The 20,813-nt window shown below is 36.7% G+C and overlaps 1 protein-coding gene across 1 annotated transcript; it reads left to right on the forward strand.

Moving 5' to 3' along the window:
* Window positions 1-1,494: 1,494 nt before the first annotated feature.
* On the forward strand, window positions 1,495-20,394 carry rrp1 (ribosomal RNA processing 1). Its single transcript, XM_051709797.1, has 16 exons — window positions 1,495-1,682; window positions 2,146-2,228; window positions 2,308-2,365; window positions 2,969-3,054; window positions 3,893-3,954; window positions 4,229-4,358; window positions 7,165-7,229; window positions 10,054-10,259; window positions 12,361-12,443; window positions 12,626-12,723; window positions 12,850-12,869; window positions 12,959-13,093; window positions 15,368-16,587; window positions 18,381-18,506; window positions 19,289-19,355; window positions 19,672-20,394. Exons 1-16 carry the CDS (start codon window positions 1,556-1,558, stop codon window positions 19,818-19,820), a joined length of 2,715 nt encoding a protein of 904 aa, XP_051565757.1. The 5' UTR covers window positions 1,495-1,555; the 3' UTR covers window positions 19,821-20,394.
* The last annotated feature ends 419 nt before the right edge of the window (window positions 20,395-20,813 follow it).

Below are 20,813 nucleotides of genomic sequence, written 5' to 3' on the forward strand. Positions count from 1 at the left end.
ATTTGCACTAAAAACTTTAATTCTTGATATACAAAATGACACTATTACTCCCAGAAATACACATTCTTGAAATCAAAAATTGAATTTTCATTAGTAAAAACTGCAATTCTTGATATCTGTAACAGCATTTTCACAAGTAGATCTGTCGTTCACTCCTGTACAAAACGCAATTACAGAAATCGATAATTAATTTCTTACTAGTTGAAATTCCAATTTCACATCAGCAATGCACTTCTTACTGATATCTTGTAATTAAATTGCAACTAGTGAAAATGCTCATTTTTTTATATCAGTAATTTGGTTTTCACAAGTGCATGTTAATTTCTGAAATCTGTAATGTGCTTGTAACTAGTAAAAACATTTTTAGATATCTGTAATTACTCTACAATTTATAGATATCTGAAATCCATTTTAGATATCTGAAATATCAATTCTAACATGATGAAATATTTACAGCTATAAAAAAATGAGCATTTTCACTGGTTGTAATTCAATTGTTGATATCAGAAATGTATATTTGTACTAGTAACAATGTCATTATTGATATCAAAAACATATGGTCTTTTTACTAGTAAGAAGTGCATTGCTGATATGAAATTGAAATTTCAACTGGTAAGAAATTAATTATAGATTTCTGTAATTGTGTTTTGTACAGGAGTGAATGACAGCTCAGTGTGAAATTCTACTAGTGAAAATGCTGTTGCAGATATCATAAATTACAGTTTTTACTAGTGGAATGCCCAATTCCCAATGCGCTCTAAGTCCTCATGGTGGCGTAGTGACACACCTCAATCCGGGTGGCGGAGGACGAATCTCAGTTGCCTCTGCGTCTGAGACCGTCAATCTGCGCATCTTATCATGTGGCTTGTTGAGCGCCTTACCGCTGAGACATAGCATGTATCGAGGCTTCACGCTATTTTCCGCGGCATCCACACACAACTCACCATGCGCCCCACAGAGAGCGAGAACCACACATTATAGCGACCACAAGGAGGTTACCCCATGTGACTCTACCCTTCCTAGCAACCGGGCCAATTTGGTTGCTTAGGAGACCTGACTGGAGTCACTCAGCACACCCTGGATTCGAACTTGCGACTCCAGGTGTGGTAGTCTGCGTCAATACTCGCTGAGCTACCCAGGCCCCGGAAATTCAATTTTTGATATCAAGAATGTGCATTTCTGTGAGTGATAGTCATTTTTTATATCAAGAATTAACATTTTTACTAGTGCAAATGTTATTACTGATTTCAAGAATTGGCACTTTCACTAGTAGTAATTCCATTGCTGATATCATGAATTAGCCTTCTAACTAGTGAAGATGAAATGGTTGATGCTGTAGCAACGATTCATTTCATGCGAATGAATGAAAGTCAATTCGGCTTGCCATAAGCACACTTACAAGCCAACTCTGATGAACAGCGGCATCTTGATTTGTCATGGGATGTATCGACATCTAGCGGCACTTTTGGACAACTGCAGATCAGTGACGCCATCAGAGTGCGCCGGTCAGAGCAGCGCATGCTGAAAGTGTGAGGTTGAGCTGCACGTGAACGCTATGGCATCGACACAAGAACCAGAAATCATCTTCGCTCAAAAACTCGCGTCCAACGAAAAACCCATCAGGAGTAAAGCTTTACTGAAGCTGAAGAAATACATCAGCGTGCGCTCAGAGAGAGCGGAAGGTAACGCGGAACAGAACTACATTCTACGAACAAAAACGACCAAAAGTAAAATAGCAACACTGTGTAAAGTGGGCCCGGCATCATAGTAACGCCGTGTATTTGTAGGATACAAACTATTCTTCGAAATACCTTGTAATACCATGTAAATACTATGGTACATGAACACAGGGCCATAGCTAGTGGGGTGAAAGGTGGTAACGATTCTAGGGGCCCACAGGTCCAGGGGGGCCCCCTCAACAAATTCTAAACGTTATTTTTTTAATAGGAAAGGGGCCCTGACCAATATACAGTCAGGGGGCCCAGAATACCTGGCTACGACCCTGCATGAACATGATAATCATTCAGTACCATGTTCACATCAAAGTACCACTGTTGGACAGTCCCAGTACTTCTTAGTAAGGGCGAGTACACCAGGGGAACATTGTAAAGTTCATATATTGACAGGTTTGAATTGCAATTGCAGGTGGATTCAGCGATGAGGAGCTGTTGAAGATATGGAAGGGACTCTTCTACTGTCTGTGGATGCAGGATAAACCTCTGCTGCAGGTACATTCACCTGTTCAGTACTAAAGTTCTTATGAAAGCATGCTGTTGTGAAAAACCTGTCTGTGTTTTGGGTTTCTAGGAGGAACTGTCGACCCAAATATCTGGACTCCTGCACAGCTTTCGCACCATTGACAGCCGTAAGTTTCATTCATTCATGCAGAAAGATTGTTAATCATAGTCAATGTGAGATTTAAAGGGATAATTCACCCAAAAATGAAAATTCTGTCGTCATTTACTCTCCCTCATGTAGCTCCAATCCCGAATGACTGTCTTTCTAGTGCAGAACGCATATGTTGATGTTTGGAAGAATGTTTGATCTGTTTTTGCCCATTCAATGAAAGTCAGTGGGTTCCAAAACAACTTTGGACTCCATTGACCTTCATTGTATGAACAAAAAAACATTGAGACATTTTTCAACATATCTTCTTTTGTGTTCCGTGCTAGAAAGAAAGTCACGCAGGTTTGAAGCGACATGAGGATGAGTAAATGACTGCAGAAATGGCATTTTTGGGGAAATTATCCTGTTACTAACCTACCTCTGTAATAATTACAGTTCCAGCTATTTTTCTTTAATATTAGTTTTCAAATTTTGAGTGTTCTTAAAAAATATGCGCAACAAATATTGTAGTCACACTGAGCATGTGCTTCAGTTTGCTTCCAGCGCCAACCGCGGAGTCATATTTTGAAAATTCCTATTTTGTCTTAACATCTCTCTTCTTATTTTTTATGGAAATCCACAGAGTTCCTGTATTTTAAAACATTTCTTCTAACAATGAAGAGAGAGTGGGTCGGCATCGACAGACTCCGAATGGACAAATTCTACCAGGTCAGTTGTGAGATTAGTATATATAATCTATAGACAGGACAATCTGGCAGTGTTCACTGTGTTTGTTTGGCATAATATAATCTCCTGTGCAGTATTAAAGGGATAGTTCACCCAAAAATTTATTCTCTCATCATTTACTCACCCTCATGTCATCCCAGATATGTATGACTTTCTTCTGCAGAACACAAACAAATATTTTTAGAAGAATATTTCAGCTCTGTAGGTCAGTACAATGCACATGAACAGTGGACAGAACTTTGAAACTTCAGAAAGCACATAAAGGCAGCATAAAAGTAATCCATATGACTCCAGTGTTTTAATTCATGTCTTCTGAAGTGATATGATAGGTCTGGGTGAAAAACAGATAAATATAGATAAGTCTTTTTTTACTATAAATTCTCCTCCCTGCCCAGTAGGTGGCGATATGCACGAAGAATGCAAATTGCCAAAAACAAAAGAATGTGAAAGTGGAGATTTATAGTAAAAAAGGACTTAAATTTTTATCTTTTTCTCACCCACACCTATTATATCACTTCTGAAGACAGATTAAAACACGAGTTTTATGGATTACTTTTATGTTTCCTTTATGTGCTTTTTGAAGTTTCAAAGTTCTGTCCACTATTCACTTGCATTGTGAAGACATACAGATCTGAGATATTCTTGTTAAATCTTCATTTGTGTTCTGCAGAAGAAAGAAAGTCATAAACATCTGGGATGGCATGGGGGTGAGTAAATGATGAGACAGTTTTCATTTTGGGTGAACTATCCCTTTAACAATGAGTACAATTTGTTATGTGCTTATCACTTTACCATAATTTTCTTTTAATTTCCACATTAGCTTGTGCGCTTTGTCTTCAGACAAGCATTTGAAATGCTGAAGAGAAGGCAATGGGAGTCCAGGTAACTGCTGTTTATGTGTGTCAGACAGATGCACACACACACACACACACACACATACAACTGTTCGTATTGGTACTTGGTGTCTACCGATACTCTGCTGGGTAATTGGTTGTTGGATTGGTTTTTACAAAACGCTGTCGCTGCACCCCTAGTGATTATTTCTACTCCATTAGTAAGATATGAAGCCCTCACTCAAGCTTATGCTTTTTTCTTGGCTTGAAATACATTTACACTGATCGTGTGTGTGTGTGTGTGTGTGTTTGTGTGTGTGTAGTGTTGTGAGTGAGTTTCTCAATCAGTTCTCCACTGAGCTCCTGCAGAGCTCCAGTGCTGCTCCAGCTGGACTCATTCTTCATGTTCTAGAACTCTATATGACCGAACTGGCTCTCATTGGCTCAGCTGAGGTAACGCATGAATCTCAACCTCTATTGTTATATGGTGATCTCCAAACAGCTCAAAATCATGGGGTCCAAATTTTTTTTAACTTGTAATAGTGACACGAGGTACCCAGAGAGAGGATACATGCAGTGTTTTTTCTTACCTTAAATGTCAAGAAGAGATTGCTATGGATTAAACTGTGTCAGCCCTCATTCCCAAATGAACTTGTAAATTAAAATGAATAACTAAATGTTAATTAATTCACATACTGATTGAGGTCTTAGTAAAGGTGATAGTAAATAAAAAGTTCACAGCATCATAGTGAGTGTGTTATGAGCAGTTCTTTTCCCTTATGCTAATATTATGAGGTGTGTAATCGCCATCAAATGACTTTTTTCTTTTTATGCGATTGTGATAATTTGCCTCTGTTCTGATTCACAGTCTCCACAGTTTTCAATCAAATTACTGTGTAATTTAACCATTTCTTTTACAAAAAACTTAAGATAAATAAGTTTTACAATGTCACTCTTAATTCCAGCCCATGTAAATATATGATCCTTTCCGTTTATGAGAATGTTTTGCCAAAAAACGCACCGTTCACAGCAATCTCCCATTCGTTCCAATGGGAAGTTCTGCAGAGCTTGTCAGAGTGAGCAACTGTAACCAAGAGGGGCAGAGCTTAGCGAAGGGTCAATTGAAATTTGGGACATTGACAAATAAGGTTGTTAGAAGAAACCTTTTAAAAATCTAGATTATAACATGTCAAGTTCATAGAAATGTAGTCTTTGTTTCCTTGTTGGTTTCATAACTGTACCATTTATGGCATTTTCTAAAATAAAATAATGTCTTAAATCCCCCCCCCCCCCCCGGCCAAAAAAAAAACAGGTTTTCTTAGGGTTAATCCTTTTGACTTGAGCAAAATTTGCCTTTTCATTATAATTATAATAAATAAAAATCTTAGATTATTTTTTTAAAAGCTTCACACACAGTCATGAGGATCTAAAGGATCCTCTGTGTTTTATTTTTCTCACATGACAACAGAATGATTACTTGATTTGCTGGAGAAACTTTTTCGAATATTAATAATATTTTAAAAAAATGTCACTGCCCATTTAAGAAATAATAATAAAAGATTATGCCAAACTGCTGATTACAACTCTTGTAATTGCAACAATTGCAATTTTAAAGTTGTTTTTTTTTATATATATATAACTTGAGAAATCTAGACAAAAACAAAAAGAGCATCACATATACTGTATAAGCATTTGAAGTCCATTTTTGCTCCAGCAACTTGTCAATAATTCAATTTCAAATGGTCATTTTAAAGAAAGCTGGAGGAGCTTTATCATAATGTATTGATTTCAAAAATATAGACTAGGGGTGTGAATCTTTGGATTGAAAGTGAATTGATTCGATTCAAAAACTATTTTTGCAAGTCAGTTGTTGATCAAAAACAGCAAAAAATAAAAATTGTATTCTAATCATGCATCGCACAAATGAGGTTAAGCCATTTGAGTCCTCTCTCATTAACGCACTCATCTACAGACGCTCTTTACAAAAGTGCCGGTTTTCTTAAAGAGACAGTACCGGTTTTAGCACATGTTCAACAAATCAGTTTTAATACTTGTAAATAGTTCAAATTATGCAATTAAACAATACAAATGTGACAAAAAATAACATGAAATATAATGAATGTATGAATAATATATGAAATATATCTTATTTATTGATCGAATACATGGATTTGTTTATTTAAAAAAAAAAAGGCCAAAATGTGACCAAAATAATGAAAAACTAATTAAATATAGTTTAGTAAAAATATTTTCATAATGTACCAAGTTAGAAGGTCCCCTGTATAATTAACTGCATTAGCTGGGAGAGAATTTATTTTACATGTAAGCAAAAGGGACACTGAAATATACCCATATGAACCGATATCGAATCAAATAGAGAGCGTGTGAATCGGAATCGAATCGGTAAATCTGTATCAATACCCAGCCCTATTTATAAGGCTATATAATAGCCAACTAGTTCACTGGTATATTCATACATTCTAAGAAAAGTAAACACTGTAACTATTTTACCACAATCACAGAGTCCAGCTGTTAAGGCGTGTTATCATAATAACAGAAATATTACTAATATTTTTCTATGTTAACTAAATACTGACACAGAATGCTATTTTAACTCTTTTTACCATAAACAATGCATCTGCAGTCAATCCAGCAACAAAATGCCTTTATGGACATCATCACACACCAGCGTTTTACTTCTCACACAACAAAGAAACTATTTTAGACATATATTTGTTTTGCCATTGGTTGCTTTTCCACACATAGCCCTGTCTGGTGGGCTTAGTCAAAAACTGCATCTTATCAAAGAGATAGTACACTGTTTCCATAGTTGTAATTATGGGGATGACGATTACAGTACATGTTAACAAAGTGACGGCAGTTTTGCATAAGTGCATTTTGTTAAAAGCTCTGGCTGCATAGCATACAATGACTAAATAAACATTGTTAACATTAAATAATGTTAAAAGATCCTTTAGCTGTGAACACTGCTGTTTTCTGCTAAGCTCACAGTACTGTAACGGTGTTTAAAGCACTTAGGCACTTTTCTTTACATACCCACCAGATGGCGGCATTTATAGATTCAATATAAATTAAAGATTCAATAATAAAAAAAACATAACCGATTAAGCAGAAGTGTAAATATTGGTTAAAAATAATAGTAAAACCAATTATCGGTCGATCTCTAGTTTAAAGTGTTTGTATTAATTTGATTTGAGTTGTTTGTGTTACTTGTTGATCAAACGTTCATATATTTCAGCTGACAGCAGAGCAGAACCAGACGTTCATTGAGCCTTTCTGCAGGAGTATGGCCAAAACCAAAGAGTATGACATCACATAACTCATGATGAAAGGATACATCGCTTTTCCGTTTGCCGATACATTTCTTGTACAGTGAACGTGACATACATTTTGTAATCAGCTGGGTCATCTGTGCACGTCATCTGCACACGTGCCTGGAATTGACAGCACTAAGAGTATTACAAATAGTGATGGACTAACTATCAGCCAGGCTGATTAATTTTAACTGTCCCTGATTGGCCGATGAAGAAGTGCTCATTCTGTCTAGTGTTGCTTCCAGAATGTAGCCTGAGCCAGAGCATGTGAGCGGAGCAGTGATAATTCCACCTGAGCGGAGAGCGCCTTTTTGAAGATTCCACTCTGCTCGCTCAGGCCGCTCAGCGTCGGTCGCTCAACCCAGAATGCGCTTTGTGATATGCTGCTTTGGGAATCTGCGAAATATGCAATAGGCCTGATGTTATGGAGTTCAAACATTGTTTTAGTGAAGCTGCAAACCTTATACATAAATGCAAAGTAAAAATCAAAGCTAAGAATGAGGAAGGAGAAGAAATCGAAAGTGAGTGGAGAGACTGTGAGAGTTAGCAAAAATTCCCTTTGTAATCTTAAGCGTCACATTGCCAGAGAGCGAAAGGACGTTTTACGTGGACGTGGTAGTGCAGGAAAAGGTGAGCTAGAAGGTTACACTACCATTTGATAATAAATGAATAGAAAAGTAGGGTATCTTGTTGTTTTGCTATCATGACAGTGCTTCTGCCAGCTAGATGCAAGCCCGGTTCTGCGGGGTTGTGAATGTTAGAGCACCCTCAATTGAATATGTAAGATTAATAATACTGTATATTGGCAAAGCATTTTTCCTTGAATCCTGGCAAACACTCACAAAAAATCTCTACATCGAACTAATAAACAAGTATGATCTTGCTGATCAGTGTGTCCTAATTTGCAGGCAGAGCATTCTGCTTTCATGCCTTCATTGAACAATTGAGCATTTGATTAGTTAAGATTTCTGCTCTCGCATAGAGAATTTCATAGCGGAATTATCTCACTTAATCGACCGCCCATTGCTTTCGATTTCTGATCCGGGATAAAGTGCCACATAACTGCTGGTCAGTTTCCCAAAGCCAAATCCACGCCTTAATGATTAGTGAAATGTAAAAAAAATAAAACACTGACACTCGATAAGTGGTTGTGGAGAACATCTTCCGACATCGCTTGCTGCATTCATGCGTAGAGTAAAAAAGCTATTAATGATTATAGCCTACAACAGAAAAGAAAAAAAAACTTTTCTTAAGCGAAGGCAGTGTAATTCGTGGATTAAATCATTTTTTATTTGTTTTAGGATAATTAATCATGATTTAATCTAATATATACAGTATTAGACAAAATCTCACTTTATGCAGGACAAATATTTTTTATTTGTTAAATCCATGGTTAAATCCTGCTGTACATACTGTATAAAGAGCACATGCACAACACAGGATCTTTTGACGCATATAAAGTCCAGATGTACTTTATGCTGCTTTAAAAATATCAAGGAAAAACAAAAGGGGCACATGGTATTTACTAATATAATAATTATTATATAAATAACCACAGTCCTTTTATATTGCATACAATTCCTACATATCAAGTTGAAGGGAATAGGCTATTAATCAGGCAACAATGCTGAAAAAGAGAAAGATAATTCATTCTCTTTTCTGGATAACTTAATACACGCTTTAAAACTGAACACAAAATTTGGATGAGAAATTGCTCATCTTAATTTACAGACCCAAAGTCTGATAGCATTATATCAGAAACATATTAATGTATCAAATCTACAGTATAATCATTCCATGGAGACAACTGAAAAACAATTATAAATTTCACTTTTACCTGTAATATTGAAAACATTTATCAGTCCTTGTTTTCATTATTGCCATAAACGACTTGGGGGAAAAAATGTTAAAGTTGAAAAGATTGTTTTTTTAGGGTCGGTTGTGTCACTCAGATCCAGTTTAAACTGAAAAGCGCAAATTTGCGCATATGCGAGTTTCCGCACCACGGCACATATGTTTTATCACTTGTAGAGGCATGTTTGATGACTTGTTTAAAGTAAATAAAGGTAATTAGAATTGAATTAAAAAAAAAAAAAAAAAATTATGGCATTATTTGAAGATGTTCAATGGCATATGTGCTTACAGAGAAATATTTGACTGATTACAAATGATAATGAAGGTCTGGTAGACCCGATTATTTAACAGCCATGGTAAACCATTACAAAATAAACAGCGGGTTTTATATACTAAAACACGACAATACAGTCACATAATTTCAGATGTGTACGTTACTAAGCATTTTATAATTTAATAAATGTCGGCATTTAGCCTATATTTCACTCAGAGGGGCTCCTCAGTCCATGTGTGCAAAGGGGCAGTTGCACGGGCGTGTGCGCGTGCCTGGAAACAAGTATAGCTTGTATAGCCTCCTATAGAGAAATTTCACATTGGAGCGGGATTTGAGCAAACTTTTTTTTTAGCGGTGAGCGGTACTTGAGCGGAGTGTTCGCTTGAGCGGTTGAGCGGAACGCACGCACATGGAGTGCTTTATTGAGTGGAGTGTCACACCGCTCCACTTCGCTCACATGCTCTGGCCTGAGCCTCAATAATAGTTTGTGAATTTAGAGAATATATTGTATTCTTTTAAATACAACAATTTTCTAAAACATCTGTACGTGCTTGCAGTCAATAGACTATACTTGTATATTGAGCATGTGCGAGATGTATCGGCAGGCGAATAAGCAATAAGACTTACATTGATATGAAGGACATCAGTTCTGTTTGGTCAGTTCTCACACTCACTCTCTCTTCAGTCGAGTTCTGTTGAAGGCCATCGGCAGCAATATCTTTGGCACCATCATTGATCAGGTCCCATATGCCATAGAGGATCTCATGAGAGAGATTCATCAGGATGCAGGAGACGAGTCTGACTCGAGTGAGGGATCTGAAAACGAGGAAGAGCTGAAGACTAAACGCCCTGCCAAAAACTCACAGAAATGTATAGCTGCAAATGCTAATGGTGGGTAGACTCAAACACTGAACTCCCAAGTTTCACTGCAACATATAAAACAGCAAATTATTGGTTCATAAACACTTTTCGCCCTGTTCCTGACACAATGCTATCTTAAAATATCGGAACACTTTTACTATAGCGCATGACTTGTGATACATTTTAACTAGTGCTGTCATTCGATTCAAATATTTAATTGCGATTAATCATAATTTTTTGTAGTTAATTGTAATTAATTGCATATTTTGAAAGTGCTTTTCCTGTTAAAATGCATTTATTTTCTTTTTAGGAACAATAGAATGCTTTATTAACATTTTCCAAACAAACCCTTTCACAGAATAAAGATAGAAATGCACTACAGAAGCACCAATTTAAATAATATTGAACGTTTTCCAAAGTGTAAGTGGGAGGTTGACTTAGTGAAAGAATTATTCCCCATAGATAGAGTATTCATTGTGGTGGACATTAAATCCCTTAAACTCTCATCCTCAGCAATATTAATCATTGCTATCCACTTTGTTACAGCAATCGTGAAGCTGCACTCATTATTCTCGTCAGGTCGTCAATGCCAGTGTCAAGCGGCGCTTTGAACTCTGCATGGAAAGTGCTTGCAGACGTCTCGTTCTGCGTTTTTTGTGATAGTTAAGACTTGAAGTGCTTTTGAAAAGTACTTGATTTCTATCACAAGTCCCATCTAGGCTTGTTTGTATATCGAATAGCATTTAGAGCTCCATTCTCCATAATTTTACCACTGACACGAAGCGCTGTTGTGTCCGTTTGTGGTGTATGTATCAGTGTAATGACTCCGGGCGGACATATTACAAAGGTCCCTTCCAAACAGTGTTTCTGCTGGTTTATGCTGTATTAACGGTAAATGCGGTAATCACGATTAAGAAAAATTAATGCGTTAACGTTTTAAACTTAATCGCATGCATTAATGCATTAATTTTAACTGCTCTAATTTTAACATTTGCTTTTAGGGATGCAACTAACAATTATTTTGATAGTCGATTACGCTATGATTAATGGAATTTTCTTTAATTAAAATCTATTTATTAAAAAAATGGCAAAACTATTCCCTCAATACTTCAAACAAGCCTGTATCAAGAAAAGTTTAATGTTTTTATTACTTTAAAGACATATGCAAAACAGTTCCTTCCCCTTACTTGTAAAACTTAAAGTACTGTTCATTAAAGAGTAAAATTATCCATAGGGGATGGAGTGGGACTGCAGATCAGCCCAGCTGAGGGCAGTGATGAAACCTGGATAGAAATATTCATAATTCTCCATACCTGAAAATACAGCATTGTTAGATTCATATACTGTCACTGATTACATACATTTTAAAGAATGTAAATTAATTTTTCAAGTTTTAAAATATTACTAGTTGCATATTTCGAAAATATACTTTTTTTTAAAATACATTTTTAATTATAGTGTGTGTATGCTTATCCTGTAAAATAATGTTTGCCATACTTTAAAGGGACAATTGATGACATTGAAACAAAGCGATATGATGTTGCATGGTTACTAAACCGCAAAGAACAGTTTAATGAAAGTGATTGCGCTACCTTTCTATGCAAGCACGATCGTTTAACAGAGACTCGGTTGTGGTAAAGTCAAACAGTTTCGTGAAATGGAAACATGCGTCTAATTTTGAATTCAGAATATTTATATAATAAAACATTGAAAATAACTGTAAAATGTAGGAAGTGATGCGCTGGAGAGAAACAACTCTCAAGTGCTTCTAACAGTACAGGCACTTTGTCAACACAGCTGATGCAGCAACCAGTCCACATTAAACTGTCTGCTTGTTTTTTCCACTTCAGCTTTTATCTGTAATTTTTCAAACAAGTTATTATGCAAATGCATTTTCACTACTGCACCATTCTAGTGTGATCAAGTTGCTCGGTAACTCAACTGACAGAGCGTTGCACTTGCGATGCAAAGGACTGGTGTTTGATTCCTCAATTGGCCACAAAAAAAATAAAATAAAATGTGGTTAAAAACTAAATCTGAAAATCAAATAACTATAAAATAATTTATTTTTTTTAATTTTTTTTATAGTGTCTTTTTTTTCTGATTGAAATATTTCTGTTGGTAATTTCAGGTCCTGTGGAAGACTCTGAAGATGAGATTTCACTTTCAGACTTGGATACTAAAGATGACTTTACATGTGGACCTGTTCTTCAGGTGTGTTTCATACTGATGAGTGGTTTATTGAATACATTTTATACTGTATAAACAAGCAGTGAGATCAGTGATAGTGAATCGATCCTGATGTGGCATGTATATTTTAGTTTATGTACATATGTGTCAGCATACAGAGACCAAGAGAAAACTTGAATCGTGGAGATGTGTTGGTTCTTTTACAGTTTGACTATAGTGCAATAGCCAACAGGCTCTTTGAATTGGCCAGTCACACAAATATCTCAAGCTTCAACCGATCCAAGATCTACAAGTTTGTCAAAATGTAAGTGCAGTTGTTTTGGTTTCATAACATTTCATGTGAAGGAAAGTATCGCCACCTCAGTGAAAGCACTTGTGCTTGTTTGATTTCATTTGTTGTTGTTTTGTTTTCTCTCCTCATGTGGTGAAGTTTTCGAGACTTGAGTGAAGGTAAACAAAGCTGTTTTTAAGGAAATGGTTTATAATAGGTGTCTGTTTCTGTTAGCTGATATTGTGTCATTTCTGTGTGAAATGGACAGGTGTGTTTCCTCAAGATGAAGTGGAGGATGTGTCGTCTGATGAAGATGATGATGATGATGACCACAGGAGGAAGAAGAGGAAGAGAGGGAAGAAAGGACAAACAGAAGAGGAGACACTGGCAAAGAAATCCAAAGGTTTGTTTATTCATCACAGTGAGTTGAGATTACACGACTCATGTTGTCATGGAAACATGCATGAGTTTCTTGCTCATGTTCACATACATGAAGTCATGTAGAGTTTATATTGATCTTACTAAGCGTGACCGTACCCGTCCACTTTTTTAGTTGTCTTGGTTCCGAAAGTATTTTTCCCTTTCATTTTTTCCATAGGGATTTCATAAAATTTGGTGAATCACAACATTACAAAGGTTCATGATTGTGTACTTAACGTCTTTCATCAGGGAATAAACTGCAATCCCATTGTGAATGGTGATCTTGAATTTAAGACAATGGAAAAATATAAAACTATTGATTTAAAGTTGTTGATTATAAGTATAGAAAAACATATTTAAATTATATTGCATAATATTTAGATGTATACTAGTGTATGGAGAGCGACTTGTTTATGTTATTCGCAGTGCATCATACTAGTGGGTGGTCTTTGAAGAGCTCTTTTGGTGCAGTTTGTTTGCTGCAATTCTCTGGTTGATGGATTGTTTCCCTTTAGGATCATGGGTAGTGTAGTTCTTCACTAGAAATTACACTATTAAACAAGTTTTTAAAACTGACTAGTGACCGGTAACTTCACTGCAACATAATACATACAGTGGCAATAAAAAGTATTTGAAGCCTTTGGAATTAGCTGGTTTTATACATTTATTGATCTTAAAATGTGATCTCATCTTCTTCAAAGTCACAAGTATAGACAAACACAATGTGGCTAACACCGCACAGTTATAATCTTTCATGTCTTTATTGTACACATCCCCTTAATCATTCACTGTGCTGTGGAAAAAGTAAGTGAACCCTTGGATTTAATAACAGGTCGATCCTCCTCTGGCAGCAATAACATCAACCAAGCTTTTCCGGTACCTGTGGATTACACCTGAACAACATTCAGAAGGAATTTTAGACCATTCTTCCTTCCAGAACTGCTTCAGCTCAGTCATATTCTTAGGATGTCTGGTGTGAACAGCTCTCTTGAGGTCATTCCACAGCATCTCTATTGGGTTAAGGTCTGGGCTCTGACTGGGCCACTCCAAAATATGGATTTTCTTTTTTTGATGCCATTCTATAGTAGATTTACTTTAATGTTTAGAGTCATTGTCCTGCTGCATCACCCAACTTCTGCTGAGCTTCAGCTGGCGCATTATCCTGTAGGATATTTTGATAAACTTGGGAATTCATTTTTCCCTCAATGATGGCAAGCGGTCCAGGCCCCGAAGCAGCAAAGCAGCCCCAAATCATGATGCTTCCTCCACCGTACTCCAACGTTGGGTTGATGTTTTCATGTTGGTATTGGGTGCCCTTTTTAAGCCATAAGTAGTGCTGCGTTTTCTTAAACAATTCAACCTTAGTTTCATCAGTCCACAAAACTTTTTCCCAGTAGCGTTGTGGAGTGTCATGGTGATCTGTGGCAAACTTCAGACGCACATCAGTGCTATTGTTGGAAAGCAGCTGGCTTCCTTCATGGTGTCCTGCCATGGATGCCATGCCTGTTTAATGTTTTCAGTATAGGAGACTCATGAACAGAGATGTTAACCAGTTCCAATGATTCCTTCAAGACTTTAGCTGTCACTCTAGGTTTCTTTTATTATTATTTTTTTTTTTACCTCATTGAGCATTCTGTGATGTGCCCTTTGAGTCATCTTAGCCGGACGGCCACTTTTAGGGAGACAATTTGTCTAACTGTGGTCAGATAAATATCTAAACTATTCGAGATAACTTCAACCCTTTCCAGCTTTATGCAAAGCAAAAATTCTTGATCGTAGGACTTCTGAGATCTCTTTTTTTGCGAGGCATGTTTGAGTGATTTTTACAAATCAAAGTAGCTCTAACCGACACCTCCAGTCTCGTTTCATTAATTGGATGCCAGGTTTGCCAACTCGTGACTCTAATTAGCTTATGGTGATGAAATTAGGGTTTCACATTTTCCAACCTACACTGTGACTGTTTGAATGACTTATTCAGTGTGTACAAGGACAACACAATAATTTGTGTTATTAGTTAAAACAGATTGTATTTGGTCATTATTGTAACTTAGATGATGATCAAACCAGATTTAGACAAATATATACATAAATGCAGGTAATTCCAAAGGGTTCACATACTTTTTCTTGCATGAAAAAATGCTTCATTAGCCAGTCGGTCAATTATATATATATTTTTTAATTCAATTTCTAGTAATCAGAAATAACTGAAAGTCATGAAATTACTTAATTCTTAAAATTGTTGCTTAACCTCCAACAGCTTCAAAAGGCTCCGAGACGACTGAATCAAAGGACACTGGAACATCACAAACAAATAAAAAAAAGAAGAAAAACAAGAAGAAAAACAAAAAGAAGAGAAGTTTGAAGAGCGTTAAAGATGAGAAGACCACAGAAGATCAGCAGAAAGACACAGACAAAGCCAGAGCAGAGGAGGCACAGACATGTGTAGATATCACCTCTACAGAAGACATCACAGAGAACAAACAGACAGAAACTTCTACAGACCTTCCTGAGAATAAGGCGCTTTCAGAGGTGAAAATGACAGGAGAAGCTCTAGTGAGCAGCACAAACGCTGACAGACAGTCAGTGACTTCAGCCAATGGAGACCAGCAGACCAACAACACAGAAAATGCTGCTGGTGCCACAACCAGAAAGAAGAGGAAGTACAAGAAACAAAAGGCAGAACTTCTGGATGCTCGGGAGGCAGAATTTAACATTGAAAACAACCACAGCACAAACATGAACTCAAGCATCACACCTACTGACAAACAGTCGGATGCTCTTGATCTGAAACTGCTGAAGAAACAACAGAGGAAGAAGAAAACAACTTCCAGAGCAGATGAGGTGACATCAGAGGAAGTAGCTGACTGCTCAGAGACAGCTGAATTCATTCCTCCTGTACCGCTGAAGAACAAGAGAAAACTGAAGAAAAAGACTAAAGACACTGATGATGAAGTAAAGGAGGCTGACTGCGTAGAAATGGAGACAGTCACAGAAGACACCATCTCAGCCAAGGCACCTGAAGAAGCGTCCAGTGTGGAGGAAACAACAACAAACATTTCTGCAGCCAAACCTTCAAAAAAGAAGAGGAAGCAGAAAAACACCTCCACTAATGAGCAGTCAGAGGCAGATGCTAAATATCAGCCCGATTCAGTAAACGGCAACTTAGACCCATCACGAAAAAGACCGAAAAAGAAAAACAAAAAGGAAGGTTTCGACTCAGATGGTCCAGAGTCGGAGGGCAATGGAGATTCAGAGAGCATTCATACAGAAAATGTACAAACCGATCCAGACAGACTTGAACATGCAGACATAGCTGCAGGAAAAGTGAGACAAAAGAAGATGAAGCAGAAAGCAGCAGCAGGTGTGGAGTTGAACGGAGACTCAAACCCTGCTGACCAGATCAAACCGGGGATGAAGAGGAAGGTGATGAACGAACACACAAAGACGACGAGTATGAAGAGACTGAACATCATCAGTGTGAGTTTTTCCACGCTTCATTTATCCGTTATCCCAAGGGTCTTCAACTGGGGTTGGTACCACAGGGGTCTGCAAATTATTGTTTGATCCACCATTGGCACGCGCAAAACTTTGAAGCTCCTAAAAGCACATAAAGGCAGCATGAAATTTATCCATACGACTCCAGTGGGTTAATCAATGTCTTCTGAAGAGATCTAATTGGTTTTGGGTGAGAACAGACCAAAATATATCTCCTTTTTCACTATAAATCTTGACATCGGCAGTCTCCTTAGCAATTATGATTTCAAACTTGATTACACTTCCTATAGTGCCATCTAGCACTCTGCGCATGCATCAAGCACTAGGAAGTATAATTGAGCTTGAAATCATGGCAAGATGTGACTTTCAAATCAACACAGTTAATGGTCACTAAAACCTTAAAGTCAGAAAGTCTAAAAACACTAAAGTCAACAATTCCTGTAGTATTGCACTGCCTATTCCGAGAGAAGCTAGAGGAGTATAGAAGCTAGCGCAGAAGAAAGAGACAAACTTGGCAGATATTATTTGCACCCCAACCCTGGTGCACATAGTGTCAGATACTATTTGCACCCATATTTAAATACTAACAGTATGGGCATCACTGCAGTGTGTTTATTTAGAGTCCTACAAACACACTATATTTACCTCTATCCCTAAACCTAACCTTAACTTTACCTTCGAAAAAAATAACCTTGATTTTACTACAGTAACCATGGTTTCATGCTGGAATGAGTGCGATCGACATACCCCGCCTCCGGATCAAATCATTCTCTGCACTCCCCGACATTAACCATAGCCAAATCACTGCGATGAAATCAACATTTCTATTCATTTTTATCTATTATTTTAAGTAGTATTACATTTTTTTTAAATTGTTCAATTCACTGGTAGTTTTGCTCTCTCCCACAATAATTTGCATTCTCTTACAATAACGTTTGCATTCCCTCGCTATAATTTTGCGTTTCCTCGCAATAGTTTGTTTTTCTCTCACAAAAAGTTTTGCGTTCCCTTGCAATAGTTTGCATTCCTTGGCAATAGTTTTGCCTTCCTTTCCAATATTTTCATGTTCCCTCACAGTAGTTTGTTCCCATACAATAAATTTTGCCTTTCTTTTGAAATAAGTTTTGCTTTCCCCCACAATAAGTTTGGCATTCCTTGGCAATAAGTTTTATGTACTCTCGCAGTAGCTTTATCCATCCCTTATGAAAATAGGTCATGGTTTTACTACAGTAACCATAGTTAAACTATGGTATTTGTAGTAAAACCATAACCACAAAATGTACCATAGTTTTACTACAGTAATCATATTTTAACTATGATATTTGTAGTAAAAACATTATAATAATACAGGAAAACCAAATTTTATGAAGAAAAAAAATACTTCAGCTTTACTATAGTAACACCATGATTAATTTGTGGCTCAAGTACCATGGATTGTGGTAACTATTTTGTGGCAAGAACAATGGTTTTTAAAAAACACAGTAAATGTACCACAAATGAACCAAGGGGTTACTATAGTAAAAATAGGCAATTTCCCCCCCAGAATTATTTATTTATTTTACTGTAGTTAAGGTTTTCCAATATAATTCAGTTTTACCACAAATATCATGGGTTTAAAATATAGTTATTGTAGTAAATCCATGGTCAATTCTGTGGTTTTGGATTTACTGCAAACACCAAAGTCTGTACATTGGCTGTACATAGACTTGTGAACAGCAGGCCAGGGAAGGGAGCTGTTAAACCATCAAAGTTACTGAAATTTTTTTCTTTTCTAGGAAGCTAAAGAGTCTTCACTCCCTGAAAACAAGAAAAATAAAGGGTTTATGTTTTGCCAGAAGAAAACTCCCACTCCCCTGTTCTGTAAAGCTGCAGGATACAGCACACCTGTGTCTAAAAAACAGGTACAAAGCACACAGCAGCATGTATACATACTGAACTAATTTATTGGATTTATCATAAATGTGAACGGTGGTGTTATCATTAGGTCACGAGCTTAAAGGAGTAGTTCACTCAAAAATTATAATTCTCTCACCATTTATGCACCCTTATGCCATTTCATACTCATGACTTCTTCCCCTTAACACAAACAATTTTAATGGAGATATGATGTGAATAATTCATGCAATGCAAGTCAATGGGGTCTCACATCTCCAAGCTTCAAAAAGCACATGAAGGCAGCATAAGGGACATCCATAAGACTCCAGTGGTTTAATCCATGTCTTCTGATGTGATGCGATCAGTTTTGGGTGAAAACAGACCAAAAATATAACTCCTTTTTCACTATATATCCTGCCATATGCCTAGTTTGAGCCACGATCATGATTTGAAGCACAATCACACTTCCTAGTGCTTAAAAAATACACAGAGCACGAGTACACTTGTACGGATTACCTTTATGCTGCCTTTATGTCCTTTTTGGAGCTTAAAAGATTGGATCCCATTGATTTGTGTAGTACTGGCAAAAACACCTCATATCTCCAAAATATCTCAGTTTTTGTTCCACAGAGGAGAGAGAAACTTGATAGTGATAAGAGAATTTTCATTTTTGGGTGAACTCTTTCATTAAGTCAAGAAAGCAGTGATGTTGTTAAGGCCCTTGTCACAAAACGTTCAAGTGTTTTATATGATTGCATAGTGTCTTTTGTATATAGTAGTTTTTTCAATGTTCTTTATTTATTTGCAGTTTTTGCAGACTTCAAAGTCAGAATCAAAGAAGGTTACTTTCGGACTCAAGAATAATAAAACGATGGGTATGTGTACATTCTTTTGAGAAAATGAGATGATCATTGCTAAAACTTTGAAGCAAATAAAGGAAAAACAGACATGATTTATTTCAGACAGAGTCATGGTTTACCAGGGAGCACAGACAAAGTTAATGCATACCTTAAATACATGAAGACACTTCTGCTGAATGAATACATACAAAAGTAAAATCGAATCAGTTTCAGTTTTTGTTAAAAAATATTAAAAGGAAAGCTATTAGTAAGGTTGCCCCACCAAGCACCACAGTGCAAAGGAATATGGTCTTGTCTAAAGTCTGTCCTCTCTCTCCTTTCTAAATGTTAGAGTTCAGGAAAATGGACCAAAGCTCACTGGCGAGTCCTGCCGGTCAGTCACGTGTGCCGTTTGACCCCAAGAGGACGCCAAAGTCTGGAGTATTGAAGACACCATCACCAGCTCTCATGAGAAGAACCATAGCTGCAGATTTCTTTTAAAATAATAATAATAATAAAAAAAAAAATAGAAATTATTGTTCTTCAAATTGAAATGCAGTGTATTAAAGTCTCAATTGAAAACAGTGGACAGCGAGACTCAAATGTCCTTAAATGGTTCAACACAGTTGTGAAAATATATTTTATGTTCAGTTTTAACATTTTCTCATGTTTTTTTTTCCCTCCGATGTGTAAAGTGAGTTAAAATGTTTTAAGACATTTGCCATTCATTAAGGAGGCTTTTCTTCTTTGGATCTTTGGAATGTTTCAGTGTTTCATACGGATCTTCATAAGGGGTCTAATGAGTGAACGTGGATGCTTATTAAAAAACTAAAATCTACCATAAACCAAGTGGCAGAAAAAGAACGACATACAGTTTGTGCAGAATCATATAACACATGAGAATGTCAAACTGTCTATTGAGTAAATGCTTAACACGAAAGAAACTGTACATGACCTGATGATAATTGAGTCCTGTAAGATTTGTCTTGAGGCTTCCTCATGAATGTGATAAAAGCTTCTTTATATCGATACTTTCATACAATGAATAAAACAAATCCTCTGTTTTCTTGATTAACTCGTTATAATGTCCCTTATTTTTCATATTCTTAAAATGAATGGGTTTACTTTGTTTCATACAACAGAGAGCTACTATTTGTTGCATTTTTTTGTGTGGATTTCTTTTAATTACCTACAGCCTTTGTTCCAAAGTCTGAAAATATGATCCTGGAGAACTTTGCATAATTTATTTGTTACCAAGAGTATGCTAAATCAGTGGGTTATTGTCTGTCACGTATTAAAGCTTGTCTTCTTTGGGGTTTTAGCGACACAAAATGGAATAGACTTTATTCACAGCAGTGCCATCTATAGTTTTTGACCAGAATGAAAATGAGGCTGTAAGGGATAAGTAGACTGCTGTATGAAGCTGTACAAAGCTCCTTAAATCACATCTAATTTGTTGCAACTGGTATATGGAGTGTATTGTCTAAAACATTT

Source organism: Myxocyprinus asiaticus, chromosome 11 (genome assembly GCF_019703515.2).
Source record: "Myxocyprinus asiaticus isolate MX2 ecotype Aquarium Trade chromosome 11, UBuf_Myxa_2, whole genome shotgun sequence".
Lineage (NCBI taxonomy): Eukaryota > Metazoa > Chordata > Actinopteri > Cypriniformes > Catostomidae > Myxocyprinus > Myxocyprinus asiaticus.

Bases quoted from the DNA above. Each gene is read 5' to 3' on its own strand.
- rrp1 (XM_051709797.1), top strand. From the start codon at position 1,556: ATGGCATCGACACAAGAACCAGAAATCATCTTCGCTCAAAAACTCGCG. The intron at 2,229-2,307 runs GTACATTCACCT...TTGGGTTTCTAG, and splicing joins AGGATAAACCTCTGCTGCAG to GAGGAACTGTCGACCCAAAT. The intron at 10,260-12,360 runs GTGGGTAGACTC...TGGTAATTTCAG, and splicing joins TATAGCTGCAAATGCTAATG to GTCCTGTGGAAGACTCTGAA.